This window comes from Labrus mixtus, chromosome 13, assembly GCF_963584025.1.
Source record: "Labrus mixtus chromosome 13, fLabMix1.1, whole genome shotgun sequence".
Lineage (NCBI taxonomy): Eukaryota > Metazoa > Chordata > Actinopteri > Labriformes > Labridae > Labrus > Labrus mixtus.
This window is the reverse complement of record NC_083624.1, coordinates 8092078-8108521: the sequence shown is the minus strand read 5'-3', so window position 1 is coordinate 8108521 and position 16444 is coordinate 8092078. Positions and strand designations below refer to the sequence as shown.

Below are 16444 nucleotides of genomic sequence, written 5' to 3'. Positions count from 1 at the left end.
ACAGGGGTATATGCAAGGAAAAAATAGCAGCAAGTAATGTAAAACAGCAGAGAAGAGAGGCAGTGTTGTACCACAGTAATGCAGAGTGCAGTTATATAATATAATGTAGTATAATATAATATACTATAGTGCAATATGAACAATATAGTGTAATATAATGAAATGTTATATAATATAGACTAATATAATAATATAATAAAATATATAGAATGTACAGTAAATATGTATATATATATTGATGCTAAATAATAATAATAATAATAATAATACAATGTTAGTAATGATAATAATCATAATAATAGTTAAAAAGCAGAATTAAACCTTAAATACCTCTGAGTTAAAACAACATTAAAATGGTGACCTAAAAGAGCTAAACTCTTATTTAAAAAAAAAAAAAGATAAGATAGTCAAGAAACCTCCAGTGTTGAAAAATGAAGCCAGTGCAGAATGACATAAGCCTGCAGTTCCTAGAGTGTCCACTTGAGGCCGGCTGCAGAAGCCCCATAAGAGCCCATTAAAAAATGCTGTATTAGGGTTGTTTTAAAAAAAATAATTCATCCATCTTCATTTTGCCTAGTAGTTATCGACCCCCTCAGCTCCACCTCTTCACCTATCAGATTGATCTTAAGTTAGGTAGAGTCAGCATTTCCAATAAGGCGACCTGCATCATTGCATGCTCCAAAACACCTCTCATTTACCAAAGGCCGACCTCACTGATTCTAGTCTATCTTTAAAGGCAGGGTTGATAATTTTCTCCAGATACACTTATTAAGATTTTGGTTGAAATCGCCTTGACGTCCTGACAGAAATTAATAACTCATGTGCTCTGAAAAAGGAACAAAGAAAATCCGTCGTCATCTGTAGCAGCCTGTAAAAACTTCCACCAATGTCTGCCACGAGGTACCAATCTGATGAACCAATCACGCCTCCCTGTCTCCCTGCTTGTTCTCTACCGCTTGCGTGCACTAGCCCACACTCAAAGCTCATCACTCAAAGCGTGACATGACAGAGTTATACTGTGAATTTACTTACCGCTGAATGAGACATGAGACGACGTAGTTTCTACACAATGTAAGCGATGAGCTGAGGTCCACTTCTGGATCAACGGTGCTAGTTTTCAAAGATTACCAACCCTGCCTTTAGGTCAAATAGGACTTTCACACTTGCAGAAAACTACTGAAAAACTCCTGATATTTGCCGTATGTGTGAACTCAAACAGCCACATTTTTTGCCCTGGACTTCATCCTCATAAATGGACTCGGAAACAGACTCATAAATGATGATAAAGTATGATTATTTCAGCAGGATGTTTCTTGTTCAGGCACCACCGTGCATATCTTTGTTCAGCAGAATATTGTCTTCCAATAGGCAAAATTAAAAAAAAAAAAAAAATCATCATTCAGAGGTTTCATGAAAACATCCGAAAACCTAGAAACGTGCAAGAAGGAGCTCCTGCACGCTGCCTCTGACTGATCCACTGATCCACCACAGGAGGTCAAACTGTCAGAGAGCAATCCTCGCTGCGAGCTGTCGCTGACATTTTAGGCCTGACAGGTTGCAGGGACAATTGGACTGCTTTGTAGATAGAAATCCATTTTTTCTGTTCTCTTAAAAATGTTGCTCGGCTGATTTAACAACCACTCATGGACCTGTAGTAGTCCCTGCACAAAGGGATCCCCCCCCCTCCCTCCGAATATACACGAAATAAGTGTATGGATTCTGATGTGACTTTTTTTTCCCCCCTGATGTTTTGTTTTAAAAACTCTCAGAACTTCAGACAAAAAATACCAAAGATGAATGAAAATGTTTTTTCCTGGCAGCGTGATGATCCACCGTGATTACATCAACAAATCTGTGTTCCACTGAGTGCCGATGAATACAAACATTTTGTCAGTCACAGATTAAACAGAGAACATCATCAGTAAAACATCTGTAATGTGCTAACAACCGTTCACAGTGTTTGTTGCATTGTTTATGTAGCTGCACAGTGTTGTTAAAGTGTTCAAACGCTCATGGAGGTGGAACGTGACTGATTCCTGTTGGAGAAAAGATAATTAGAAGTTGACCTCTGTTTGGAGATGTCACTGTTTAGCTGACGGGGTCATGAGAGCCAGTCTGCGGGACTGTGAGTCCGCTTCAGTATTTAATTCAGACACAGACTGCTGAGGAATGATGGGAAGTTGTGCTTAACTGTTTTCACATAGGCATGCCAAAACATTTCTGGAGAATTTCACAAGGACTACCCCTGCAATCCTCTTGATGTGGTTGTTCCTGTGGTCTCCTGAGGCAAGAGAACACATTAAAAGAATTAAGCGGAAGTAGGAGATGTAGGACAGAATTTAAAAAAGAGTGGCAAATAGCTCGGTGCTGCAGCGGGAGCAATTTGGGGTTCAGCGTCTTGCCAAAGGACACTTCGACATGAGCCCACAGGAGCTTGGGATTGAACCGCCAACCTTCAGGTTGAGAGACCACCGACTCTACCACTGGGCGACAGTCACCCCAAAGGTTGAATATGAATAAAAATAATGAAAACCCACATTTCCCACAGGGAATGAACAAAAGTGAATAACCAAAGAAGAAGAAAACAAAGGAAGGAGGGGCTGCAAGCTACAAATCAAGTACTTCATCCGACTTTAAAACGGACAATTGCCAGGTGTTTTTTGTGTAGTCATAACAAAAGCAACCTTAAAGATACAGGTGCATAGGTAGGATAAAAGGGGATCCACAGGTTAATGTCGACCACCTGACATCTCACTTTATTACCTGCATTACTTGATGATCCATCAAAATATAGTTTCCCCCCCGCCCCCTCTGGAAACACTCCAGATATGTGGAGTTTCCTGCATCCTGGTCAAGATATAAATGTGGCTCATGTGCAAATCTTAAAAAACATGTCTTTGTTATCACACTTTGTAGTGTGGTGTTACTTACACTCCTGATGACCCAATTAGCTTGTTTGTCACTTTTACTCTTTGGTGGGAATGTGCTGGAGCAAGACCATTTTTTTTGTTTATTTTCATGCTTGAATATCTATTTAAACTGATATTAAATAAACTCTCTCAATTGGATGTTACTGTTCACGGGCAACTTACAAAAATGGCAGCAATAGCGTGCATGCTGTCTGATTGGTTGATTCAAATTCTCATGCTCACATAGAACCCCTGCTGCTTTCACGTGGAAACCCTGTTGGGTTGAACCTGCTGCTGACACCAGCACGACCCCTCTCTACTGAAACTAAGCAGCCCCATCAGCCCCCGCCCACCCCCCCCCCGAGGAAATAACCCGACCTGTCCCGCTACATCCTTCAAATGTCTTGTTATGTCTAAACACACACACAAACACACACACTCAAGGACACACAAATATTTTGATTAAGGGACCCCACCCCCAAAGGCAAGATGACCCTGGTTGCAATCACAGAGAGGACAATACAACATTTTTTTTGTGTTTGCATTGTCTTTGATTATGAGTTTAAATGGATCAAATCAAAGCAAAATAATGTTTCTATATGATGTAAAAGAAACGCATAACAAAACTTATTTAATATGACTGTAATTTAAAACATGTTTATTCTTGTCTTGTCAATTAAGTATGTAATTTAATACATATGCGAACCCGTGTGGCACAAACCCACACTGCTGCATATTTGACACAGTGACACACAGTCAAAATAACAACAACAACAAGATGAAGCACAATCACGCACATCCCTGTATGTCAGTATAGCATCCCTCACTGTAGGGAGACTGAGCTAATCAGATTAACAGGGTTAGAGGGTCTAAAAGATGGAGGAGGGGTGAGTGTGTGCGTGTGTGTGTGTGAGTGTGTGCCCACCAGGGGAGCAGATGTAACGGGCCAACAGCGAGGCTCAGACCGTCTGTTTCTCTGACTTCTGTCTCAGTATCTCTCTGTCTGTCTGACTGACTGATGATCGCCTGTCTGTTTGTTTTTCTGTCTGTCTGTCTGTCTCAGACGGGTGGGGCTTATGGCAACCTGGAGGTGTCAGAAAATGTTGGCCGAGTTTGAGACTCACAGGCTGATTCCCCCGATGCAAAACATCACACATGCTCCCACATGATGTACCTCTTTAAACGTCTTGCATGCGGAGCTGTTTTTTTGGTGTTCGCTGCTGAAAATGTGAAAATTCAGTATAATTTCTGTCAAAGATGATTTCACACAAGATTTCAGGTCAGGACTCGTATGAACACAGCTCTGATTACAAAAAGATCGAATGTGTTGACTTCTATATAAATTGCATGGAACCAAAATCGTTCTTTAGCCCATAACTGTTGTTTGATTAGATCAATGCAGAACTTTGTGTCAGATTGTGTAGTCCCTCCCGACCATCCACCCTGACCTCAAAATGTCTTCCTTCTATTTCTCTTGGCTTTCAAACTTCCTGGATTTCTTGAAAACATTCTCAGAGAAACCAATTACACTTCCAAAACATTTTTTAAGCCTGCAAACAAATTAGCCGAATGTAAGCATTTTCAGGAAACTCTGCTCTTTTTTTCATAAAAACAACAAAAGAAGGACAATGAGATTTGGACTTACAGTTACTGGAAATAACTTTGGTTGAACTTTCTTACAAAACAGGATGACAGGTTGTATAAACTTTCCCAGAATTAGCTGCTTTTAAGTCACAGGGATCTAATTAAGAAACCCTGGTTGTAATTTAGCAGTTAAAACCTTGATCAATCAAACTGAAAGCCAAATGAAACCTTTCCAATTTGGCTTTAAACAAAGAAAACAAACATGTATTTTACAATTCTCAGGAAATCATGATGTTGAAGTGGGACTGTATGTGAAGAAATGCAGAACTGTCGGGCATTTTGACATTGTCAGGGTTTTCTGGAGGAGGAATTCAAACCACTTGAAGCAGGTTTTGTGTCCACATCATTCAGTATTTCCATCTTCACACACTGAAGAAGTTTTCTGGACGTCGTCCCTCCCTCTCCTCCACCTGAGTCCCTCCCTCCCACCGCAGGCTTTGTCTCCGTCTGCCTCACCTCCGTCTGTCTCCTCCACCACCTGATTCTCCTCTGCCACAATGTTTAGACAAAGTGAGAGAGGCAGAGACGCGCTGACCGTGTAGGAGAGTGATGCTTATATGTTCCGCCTTCTCGTTCTGTGTAACTTACCCTGATGTTTGACTCGGAGAGCCTAAAGGATGGATCCGTAAATCCCAAGACGAGTAAACAAATGAGGGACGGAATCAGGGCAAATACTCACTTTCTATTTTTTGCAGGAGCCCCTCATTTATATAACATAATACTCCAAATGTTTGCAATTCAGAGTGCTTAACGGGTTTTATGTGAAGGACATTGAATAGCCCTGTAGTGGAAAAGCACTAAGCAAATAAACTGTCCTTGTCTTGATTAAATAGTGAGAGCTTTGTGTAATGATTTTGTTGGATTCATATAAGGAAAAAAGTGTCTACCACATTTGTTTTGCATAAAACATTTTAACACAGAAGTTAGCCACATTTGGAGTGTTTTCCAATGAGTGTTTATGGTCATTAAAATCAGTTTGAGTGATGAATTGCTGTAGATGTTTGCTGTATAAAGACAAAGAAACCTGAGCTCTACTGCATGCAAAGGCTTGGCGACAGCGCCTACATGTACCAGGATGCATTGCGTGTCGGCTGCTTCTGCATGGCTCAGCTGCTTAATACCTTTGCTTGAATAAATACTGCTGAAGATTGAATTGCTTTGTGTTAAAAAGTCAGATTATTAAGTGATTTATATATTACATTTTGAACAATACAGACAGAGCAGAGAGGGAAAGGCCAGATCATTTAAAGTATATTTTTCTTTGCAGGAGTTACCGCAAACTACAGTCTTACACAACTTAACACATGTGGCCAGAGTTTGCCTCGCAATTAATTTCCCAGAATATTTCCAAACCACAAGTCATTTTTTCCAGAATAACAGCCATACCTCAAACATTTGTCACCCAGAAACCTCTGCTGCTCAGGGAAAAAGAGGAAACAGTGGGGCTTTATTTTTGGTTCAGGAAACGGAGAAGTCTGGCTTCTTAAAGTAGTAGCAGTGGCGGCAGCAGGGGTGACGGAGGAGAGGCCTCAGAAACTCACCGTCTGCATGAAGCATCTCTGTTATCCGTCTGCGCTCCTAACTTCCTGTCAACAGTCCGTCCCAAATATCCAAAACTACTCATCATGTCTTTGTGGCCCGCTCTCTCTTCACGTGTGTTTGTTTTCAAAGAAGGAGGGAGGGAAGAGTAGAGTGGTCTTAAAATAGATAATCAGCTTGTGTGTGTGAAGATGCTTTCCATCATTTGTTTACTGTGCAAAGTGCAACAGTAAACCCTGCACATGGAAGAATACGCTCCTGTCAGGCCTCAGGACTTTCTCCAGCTCATTTTCTTTCTCTAGAAGCGACTGTTCGACATCCAGGTTGATATTCTCTTTCTCCCTTTTCTTTGTCTGACCCTTCAGGTGTAACAAAAACATTCTCTGTCAGAAGCACTTCATGGGAAATGTCAGATGAAATTCACAAGGACAGATATGGATTTTCTGTCAGGAATTTGAGGGGAGAATCTCTGAAGGAGATCCTTCCTTCCTGACATGAAGTCACTCTGTGCAGAAAATCCTTTCAGGCATGACCAGAATCTTTGTGTGTTTGGCTTCTAGTGTCACAGAAGCAGAGATATGCAAGCTGCCAATAACTTTAAAACAAAAAAATTAGTTATTTATGCGGAAGTTCAAACTGACAATTTATGAGCTGAACTAAGTTATAACAAAATATAATAGAAAAAAAACACATCAGCTAAATTTTGCGCTTTAATTGGGTTATATTGCAAAAAAATGCCTGTTGTTCCCTTTGCTTCCGTGTTAGCAATTACTAACACCCTACTTTTTTATCACACTACATTTGCTTTTAAACATTCAAATGCACATGCAAGGTTTAATCTGGGAATGCTGCACACCAGATGCTGGTTTGATTGACATATTTACCCAAAACAGTGTGAAATGGGATTTTAGACCATGTTTGCATTTGTATACACGATATGTTTCCGAGGTTTAACCCGATCAGCAGCCAGGTGTGTTTACAAATATACAAACATACACCCTGCTGTACTACAAGAGTAGTGCACTTTTGTATTAAAAATTTAAATGTTAAAAGGGGGAAGCATACATTAAATAAAAAAGTGGTTCCTTTTATGTCTCCAAATTGTATGCAGTTCGGATATAACCACTAAAAGTGAAAAAATGATCCAACCTTTTTAATTCATGTTGAAATATAGATATGAACTATCTTCAAGTTGCAGTAAACTGTATTTTAATTCCTTGTCTAGTTACGTGTAGTTCACTGCTCTCTAACACTGCTGGCTGCTGTCTAAGAATCAAAGGTGTGTGGCCTTTTTTGGGGTTTTTTGGGGTTGAAGAAATCTCTTATTTTTTGTTATCATGAAGAGATGTGTTGCTTTGCTGTGGATACCAAAAGAAAAAAACCACTGCGAGTCAGACTTTTTATTGTTGCAACCCCGGCGTCTTCCAGTGACAGAGTGGAACAATGCAGAGGTAGAAACAAAAACAGCGCCATGCAGTAGCAGACGTGGTCAAGCAGCGGCGTTCCCAACCACATTTCTGACACACCCTCCATCTAGTCTCCAGACTGGCTACTCTGGACACACTGCAGGAAACAAAAGCAGTCATTTCACCCCTAAATCTAGAGAACATGAAGTGCAATTTTAAGTTCAAGCACAAAATGCGACTCTCAGCCACACTGGACGTTAGATGAAAGGATGATGTAGTTGAAGCAGTTCTGCAGACAGTTTGACTCGGCTGTTGATTCATGCAGCTTGTCAAGTGATCAAAGGGGTGACAGAGCTTTTATCAATTCTCTTATCATCACATGCATGGCATATTTCAGGGGACAGATAAGATGGAACAATTGTTGCATACCTTTTTTGTTTGTGCAGAGGAGACAATGGTGTACAAAAGGCTGCTGTGGGGAATGATCTTGTGATTTAGTCTCAAATTCAACTCACTTCATTTCAACTTTATCCAGATATTTACTCTGAATCTTGCCTTTTTAACAGTTCGCTGCCATCGGCCTTCTCACCGTTTGATTTTTAACACTATTCTGTCATTAGCTTCCTAATCATTCGCTTTTTAACGCTAGCCTATGCTGCCATTACATGTCTAATCGTTAGCTTTAAATGGTGGCCTTCTAACTTCAGTTTTCTCACGGTATGCCGCATTTAGCTTTCTAATTGCTGGTTTTCAAACCACATCCTGCTGTTAGCTTTTGAAACATTTCTACCAGTATGGTGCTGTCATCTATCTTACAGATATAGCACGCTAAACTTCATGCGATGGCATTGACTTTGAATGTTGCTTTTTTACTGTTTACCGCCATTAGCCTTCTGCTTCTTAGATATTTAACACTACTCTGTGGTTAGCTTCCTTATCATTAGCTTTCTATTGCTTTGCTGCCATTAGCTGTCTACTCCTTAACTAAAGATGTTAGGCTAGAGCCATACTGCCATTTACTGCCTCATCTTTGCTTTGTATGCCATATAGCTTTCTTAAGAGTTACTTTCAAATAGTAAGCTGATGTTAGCTGTCTAACCATTAGCACTCTAAATGTTACTGTAGCTTTAATAAGATATTATGCTGTTACATTAGCTTTCTAACAGAATGGTGCTGTTAGCTTTCTAAACGTTAGCTTTTAAAAGATATGCTGCCATTAGCTTTCCAACCTTTATCACTCGAAGTTTCAGCTTTAAAAAGATATTATGAAGATATTATGCTGTTAGCTTTCTAACCATTATCAATCTAAATATTAGCTTTACTAAGATATTATGCTGTTACAGTAGCTTTCTAATAGAATGGTGCTGTTAGCTTTCGAAATGTTAGCCTCCAAAAGACACTGTCATTAGCTTTCCCACCGTATGCTTTTGAATGTTGCGCTAACAAAATGCTCTATTTACACGAGTAGTGAATGTTTTTATTTCATTTAAGCCTTATGAGACAAAATCTCTCTCAGTCTTAGTCAAACCCGTTGGTGCAATTAGGAAAACAAAGTTTGAGCTTTTTGGAGCTTGAACAAAAGTAATGGTATACTGTGGTATCCTTCAATCCCTTATCAGGAATATATGGAGTCCATGTCATCCATTAATTCTGGATATTTGTCATCTCATTGGGTATTGCCCCGTATTCTCACAAATGGATTTCCATTTATTTTGGTAATAGTTTTTTGCATATTTATCTGCTATGAAATCAGTGAACACAAGTATTTAATCCCAATTACTCAAGTTCTGTTTCCATAGTAAACATATCGGTTGGACTACAGCTTTAGTGGAGGTGGGTCCTCCTCCCCCTTCAGGTTTTTAAAAGTAAACACCCCCACCCACTCTGACAGTTTTCCTTCAGTGAGGTGTACTGTAACTGTAGCTATAAGGCAAATTTGCCATGCGTCATGCTTATGTAGAAGAAAAAATAGAGTGGACATTCCTCCTCATCAGTCATGTTATTCTTGGCCCTCAGAGTACATTCTTACACCTGGCGTGGACCCTCTGCTAACTGCTTTCCTCTCATACATGAACAGTCAGCTTCTATATGTTACTGACGGCCAGACAAGGAAAACATATGATGATGTGTCCTTCAAATAAAAACACACACAACTTGTAGGTACGCAGACAAGCTCAGGAGTTAAACCAATGCTCAGATGCATGAGCTGTGTCAAGTAACGCAAATTAGACCAGGAGAGAAAGTTAGTCCTGATTTCAAAATGAAAGACACAAAACAAGATGAACTGATTTCGGTGAACAGATCATCATAACATTTAAATGTTTACATTTGTTTTATTGCAAGTAAATGCTTAACTCAGCCTCTTTCTGCTTAAAGTTTATACATTTTTGTTCTAATCCAATCAAAGGTGACGTTATGGTCATGTTGATGGCTTGGATAAACCTAAACTCTAATGACCCCCCCATTGCCACTTTCTGTGCATTTGTACTGGACTCCTCACAGATGCTGCTAATCTAAGTGTCCATCAGCATTAGCTAATCCATTCATGCACATTTACACACCATAAACGAAGCAGCGGGAGCAACTTGGGGTTAAGTGTCTTGCCCAGTGGCGATTTTAGAGTCAGCTGGGGCACTCTAAAAACATTAATCGCCATATTGTTAAAAAAAAACAAAAAAAAAAAACATTTCCAACATCAAAGGCAACTCAAAGTGACCAATTTAAGTATTCATAGGAATATTGGAACAACATTGAATATCATCAGATGGGGCCCCATTAGGGAGGTATCCTACAGTCATTGTAAAAAATGCACATTCTGAGCCACTGTTTTGGTTCAAAGTTTGTCAGCCCTCAGGGGACCCCTACCAACCTGAGGCCCCAAGCTGTTGCCTGCCTTGCATATTGGTAAGCAGTGCCTCTGGTCTTGCCCAAGGACTCATCGGACAAGTGGCTGCAGGACCTGGGGCTCCAACCCCCAACCTTCCTGTTGTGTTCACAGGAATAGAACACCTGTAGGATATAGCTTGTAAAGATAGTAAACATGATGAGTGAAGATAGAGAGGGTAAATACGAGGGTCCTACGACAAACACATTAAACAAATCACCAAAACAGCCTTTTTCCACCTCAGAAACATCGCCCGCCTCCGCCCATCACTCTCATTCTCAGCTGCCGAGACCCTCACCCACGCATTCATCACCTCCAGATTAGACTATTGCAACAGTCTCCTCTATGGTTCACCATCCAAATCACTCAAGAAACTTCAATACATTCAAAACTCCGCTGCTCGTCTCCTCACACACTCCCGCACCCGAGATCACATCACCCCTGTCCTTCATGACCTCCATTGGCTCCCCATCCCCCCAGCGTATCCACTTCAAACTCCTCATCATCATCACCTACAAAGCCCTCCACAACCTGGCTCCCCCCCTACCTGTCTGAGCTCCTCCACCGACACACTCCCACCCGCACTCTCAGGTCTGCGGATGCAAACCTCCTGTCCCCCCCCCCCTCCCCCCCTGCAGGACCAACCTTCGGTCCTGGGGGGACAGGGCCTTCTCCATTGCAGCTCCCACCCTCTGGAACTCTCTCCCTAAAAACATCAGAGACTCCCCCACACTCACTTCCTACAAGAAATCCCTAAAAACTCGTCTTTTCATCACCGCCTACAACCACTGACTCTCATCCTCTTCCCTTGACACTATTTCTATTTTGTATTGTTCTCTTAGTTTTTGCTTAGTTTTTTGTTGTTGTTTCCTGTCAAAGCGTCTTTGAGTATTTAGAAAAGCGCTATATAAATCTAATTTATTATTATTATTATTATTAATAAATAAATACTAATGTGTGTTTGCTCACCTCACACTTAAGGCCACCACAGTCAAAACAGTCTAGCTCCTCCACTGCTGTATCCATCAAGGAGGATAAGCTGCCTTTACACATTTGCAACTCAAATAAATTCAGTGAAGAGGGAAGGCCTTATTTCCTGCTCTGCTCGGGTATGTAACCTTGTTTTTCCCCAATGAAAATGTAACACCATTTCGAAAAACGTAACTCTTTTTGGTTCATATTGAATTCGTAATTATTGTTTTCCTTCGTATGACTTAGTGCCTGGTGTTACTCTACTACTTGGACTCACACACGAAACAATCAAGGTAAACACGGTCTTATTTTGAAAAGCAGTAGTGGAAGTCACGTGTTTCCTCCCCGCTCGCTTCACAACATCGGAGTGAGTAGAGGAAGACCGGAGTCTGTTCGCTTAGAGCAAACAGCGCTCAGACAGACACTCACACGCAGACTGACACAGACAGAGACAGAGACAGAGATAGAGACAGAGAGGAGCAGCGCACAGGTTTGATCTCCTCTCCATCATGGATCCTCCTCGGGCTCGTGCACTCCTATCCGCGGGATAAACTTTGGACTTACTCTCATATCATGGGAATATACTGTCTCCGTGGATCTATACTGTCTTGATGGAAAGCATGTCACCGCAGCAGGGGACGATGGGACAGAAGAGGTCCGACTCTCTGACGGGAGACAGCAAAGCGCTCCCCGACAACAAAAAGGTAGAAGAGACGCTCCTCTGAGGGAGATGGAGAGATGGATGTGTACTCCGTGTGCGTCTTTACGCACGGAGTCTCTCACTGAGCGCATCATAAGAACATTGATTGATTTAATTCACAACCTTTGCAAAGTTTCATTGTCCTGTTATATCTCTGCGTGAACTGCCAGTCTGGTGTTTAAAATTATAAGAGTGAGCTTCGTGATCGGTTGCTTTTCATAACATTATTTAATTTCATTTGCGTTTGATTACCTGATTACTTTGGCGTAATATTTGAGCAAATCTGCGTGTGTGTTGGTGTGCTTCAGGTGGAAGTCACTGCTGGAGATGATCTTTGAGCGCTAACATATTTTATTTAAATATGAAGGATTAATCGAGAATTTTCTTTGGTTTGTTTCCATTTGACTCTCTTTTCTAAATCACCTTTTGAATTCCCCCTTTCTGAAAACTCATACTTTTGTCATCTAGATTGAACATGTGGGAGAACAGTTTTTTTTTCTCAAATCCTCATATCAGTGGACTTCTTCTGTGATTTGTGCTATAATTTCCAAATCCTTGTTCGATGAAATTTAAACCATGAAAAAAAATCTCCCAATAAATTCCTATATTTACTTGGCTACAACATATCAGTCTTTTGTTGAATGACGCTGCATCTGACTGAGCTGTGGAGTCAAAAAGAAGCCAATAACAAAAGAGGATAATGTGCTGATAGCGATAATTAGTTAATCAGACAGAGAGGAGTCAGCGTGCAAACACAGAGCAGAATTCCTGCTGTGGAGACAACAGATCAGATTTATATTCAGTTACTGTTCGTCTTTATATTTCATTCAAATGTGGTTTCTAGTCCCTAAATTCCAGCCAATGCACTCCACATTGTTGCAGTTATTTGTTGCATATTTCTCTCCTCGCTTTTGGTCTTTGACTCGGTTTGGCCCTAATAAGACAGGAGAGCTGATTCTCCAGCAGCTGGTCTGTGAAGTTGTAGTAAACAGCGCCCTCATCCAGCGCCTGTTTAAAAGGAGTAACTGCATGTTTCTGCTGGCAGGGTGTGAGCGGTGAAGGTGAGCTGAGAGCTGCCACAAAGGCTGCATAAAATTGTTGCACGAGTTTGAAATAAAAGTGGACGAATGAGTTTTGAAACCTCAGTTATAACCTTGGATGAATCTCCTCTGATGAAACAAAGGTCTGCTGTTCTGTTCTGTGCGTCGTGTTGCCTTTATCTGTCAGAGAAAGCTGAGCTGAGTGTTTCATACCCAGTGATTGAGGTTTAATAAGCAAACCAACCCACAAATATTCACTCTGTAAACTCAGTACAGTAGTTCCAAGTGTTGCCATCCAATCCCTCCAACCTGATTCATCACGTTTTGGCCCCACTATGCAGTTTCTGTTGTTTTCATAATGTTTTCACAAGTATTGAACCACTTCCCAGACCTTGGCTTGTTGCTAGTGTTTTTTGTTTTTTTTTGGTATCATAAATACCTCAAAATGTTGCTGCAGCTCATGTTTTTATTGCTGCGCTTGGGCCTGGATTGGGAAGTTTTTTCAGCTTTGGTAGGTTGTGAGGAATGAGGTGTCAGACCGAGCTGAGAAAGTGCAGCTCTGCTGTGTGAATGTAGAGTTTCCACATGCCTCCCTTCACCCTGTGGAGTCATTTGTGTTGAGATGTTTGTGTCGCAGAGTTGAGAGCCTACCTTGAGCTGCACTTGACATACATGACAGGTATGTTAAACATGTTTAAGGTCTCAACTAAGGTTTAAAAATGTTAAAACAATATCAATATCACATGTTTTATAATGAGACAATCTACATTTTTATGATCTGTAGTAACAAAAAGTACCTACGCTTTAAAAAAACCACACAGATATTTATCCATATTTTAACCCAAAGATGCCGTTAGCGGGGGGGGAGAAAGCAGCAGTGGATCATTTAAATTCACTGGTCGGCAAAGACCGATGTTTCTCAAGTCCTTTTGGCATCTCATGAATACCCAAATTTACGTCTCTTACAATCAGACAGAGAGCAGAGGAGGTGACAGTCGAAATTGTGCAAACACATTACTGAAACGTCTCCAATTTATTTTTGCAATCTTGATGGATTACAATTTTTGGAGATCAAAAACAAGACATTTCCCAATATTTTGTGTCTAGGAGTTATATTTCTGTTGCCACGGTAACCAAACAGTTATTGGTATTGCCTTTGTTTTTTTACTTGTATCATATCTTAATTTAAAATACTGGTATCGTGACAACTGTTTCAGTGTGTACTGTTTCATGCGCTGTGTCTGAAAAAGCAAATGAGACATGCATCCTACTTGGTGTCTGCACAATTGAGACATCAGGGCATGTTTTTGTTATTTCACAATAAGTGTCATTGTTGTTATTTCATCTTCAAGTGGATTGTTTTCGTGTCACTGCTGCATGCTTCCTGTCAATCACCTCTCACCAGCAGAGGAAACAAGCATGTCACTCTGTCAGTGTCAACTTCATGCTTTGATTGCACAAAATGTCTCAAAAAAACAAAAAACAGAAGCAAATCACTTATGTAATATTGCTAATATTGCTGACTTTGCTGACTTCAACTGGGTCAGCCTGTTGCATGAAACTAATAAAAGTCTCACTCTGATCCAGACTTCAATGCTTTCAACAAACCATAAACACGAGGAAACTGGCCCAAAAGTCAATGAGGTAGATGTTTCATAGCTTTGTAGTAAAATAACATCAGCTTATGGCAATTTTACTGCATTTATTTTTTTCCCATTTGAGAGTTTATTCTTGTATGTTTGTTCATACTTTTTGAAACAGAGACAATAACTTAATCAGTCATTTAAAGGATCAGTGCTTCTTTTTTTGCTCATGATTTGAACTTCGTTGTGCACACTAGGATTGTCACGGTCTGGTAAAAATCAAATGATATCCATACCTGTTTTGGAATCACAGCAACAAAACTAGAAGTCCTAGGTACTAAATATTGGGTCATTTCTTATTGTTAAATATAGAAATATTGCAGGCAACTCCTGCTTAGATTGTACAAATATGTTGACAACGATTCGTTTGCAGAGTTCACTTGCAATTTTTTGATGGATTTATTCTCCTCCTACGCTCCTTTCTTGTGAAATAGATGTCTTTTTCAAGTTTGGTACTTTACAATATTAATAATTAGAATAATAAAGATGATATTTGTATTGAATAGTGTTGAAGAATCCATCATTTTGACAACCTTAGTGCACACAGTAGCTTTAACTTTAAGTGGAAATCAGAACATCACATCGATGCAGGTTGATAGGAAAGCAAAATGAAAAAAAGAAGATTATAAAAGGACAAAAACTCAGAAGAAGGTGATGACACAGAGCTTCAGGCCGGGTTTGTCTTTTCTTTTGCATGTTTGGAGAAATGTGAAGTTGATGTGTCTTTTCTCCTCTTCAAGCTCTCAGTCTTGTGTCCCATGATGCACATCGTGTTTCACTTTAGTGTCAGTATGACTAACATGAGTCAAATTCTTCCCTCCGTCCCTTCTGCATGGGAGGAATGTCACCCTGAAGTCACTGCAAAGGGAAGCAATTTAGTTTCTGACGATACTTGTGACTTTTTAAAAACCTTTCTCCAGATTGAATGACTGTAGTGTATGTTTTTACTGAGTGGGGGTGAGAGCATGTTTGAGGGCTCACATGCTTTCAGTATGTCGTAAATAGATTAGGTTTAATTGAAAAGGCTGTGGGATGCCTGTCATACCTCACTGAGGGAACGTGCTATTTATCATGTTACAGTGTGATTACATGAGGGCTTTTCAGACATTGTGCAATGCCAGACGACTTATTTCACAACTTCAACCTCCTTCTTCATCCCTCTGTCACTTTTTTTTTTCAGTCAGCTGCCATCTTTAACCAGTTATCTGACTTCCTCTTTTCCTCTTTTCCTTCTTCACTGCTGTCACTTCTCCTTTTCTTTCAGTCACCATCCTCTTATGTGTTTCCTGTGTTGACCAAAGCCAGAAACCAGAACCAAGCAGTGCTGACTTTGTGCTTTGAACTATTTTGTCTCCCTCAGTAAACATCCAAATGCAGCCAGAGAGAATGCTGAAATGCAAAAAAAAATCTCCTTTATTCACCTCTTTTATTGACATGTCGTCCTTTCTCTCTCTCTTTGCTTGTGCAGAAGATGAAGACCCTGGCCCAGAGGCGACAGTCAGCTCCCTCACTGGTCATCAGCAAAGCACTTACCAGATCCAGAAGCACATCCAGGTATGAGTTCACACACATACACACACACACACACACTAGAGCCATTCTGACATCATTGTTGGCCTCAATAGAGCGATGGCTTCTCTCAGTAGATGCTGTTACAGATGTGCCTGCTGCAATAAGCTGTAACCAGCTGGATGAGTTTTCCTGCAA

The 16444-nt window shown here is 40.5% G+C and overlaps 1 protein-coding gene across 1 annotated transcript in view; it reads left to right on the top strand.

Annotated features, from left to right (window-relative positions):
* Positions 1-11750: 11750 nt before the first annotated feature.
* The window catches only part of arhgap20 (Rho GTPase activating protein 20), a 38374-nt gene continuing 33680 nt past the window's right edge, over positions 11751-16444 (top strand). The window contains exons 1-2 of the mRNA XM_061053507.1: positions 11751-12058; positions 16206-16291. Coding sequence (XP_060909490.1) covers positions 11966-12058; positions 16206-16291 — 179 coding nt within the window. The 5' untranslated portion in view covers positions 11751-11965. The remainder of the gene's footprint in view (positions 12059-16205; positions 16292-16444) is intronic.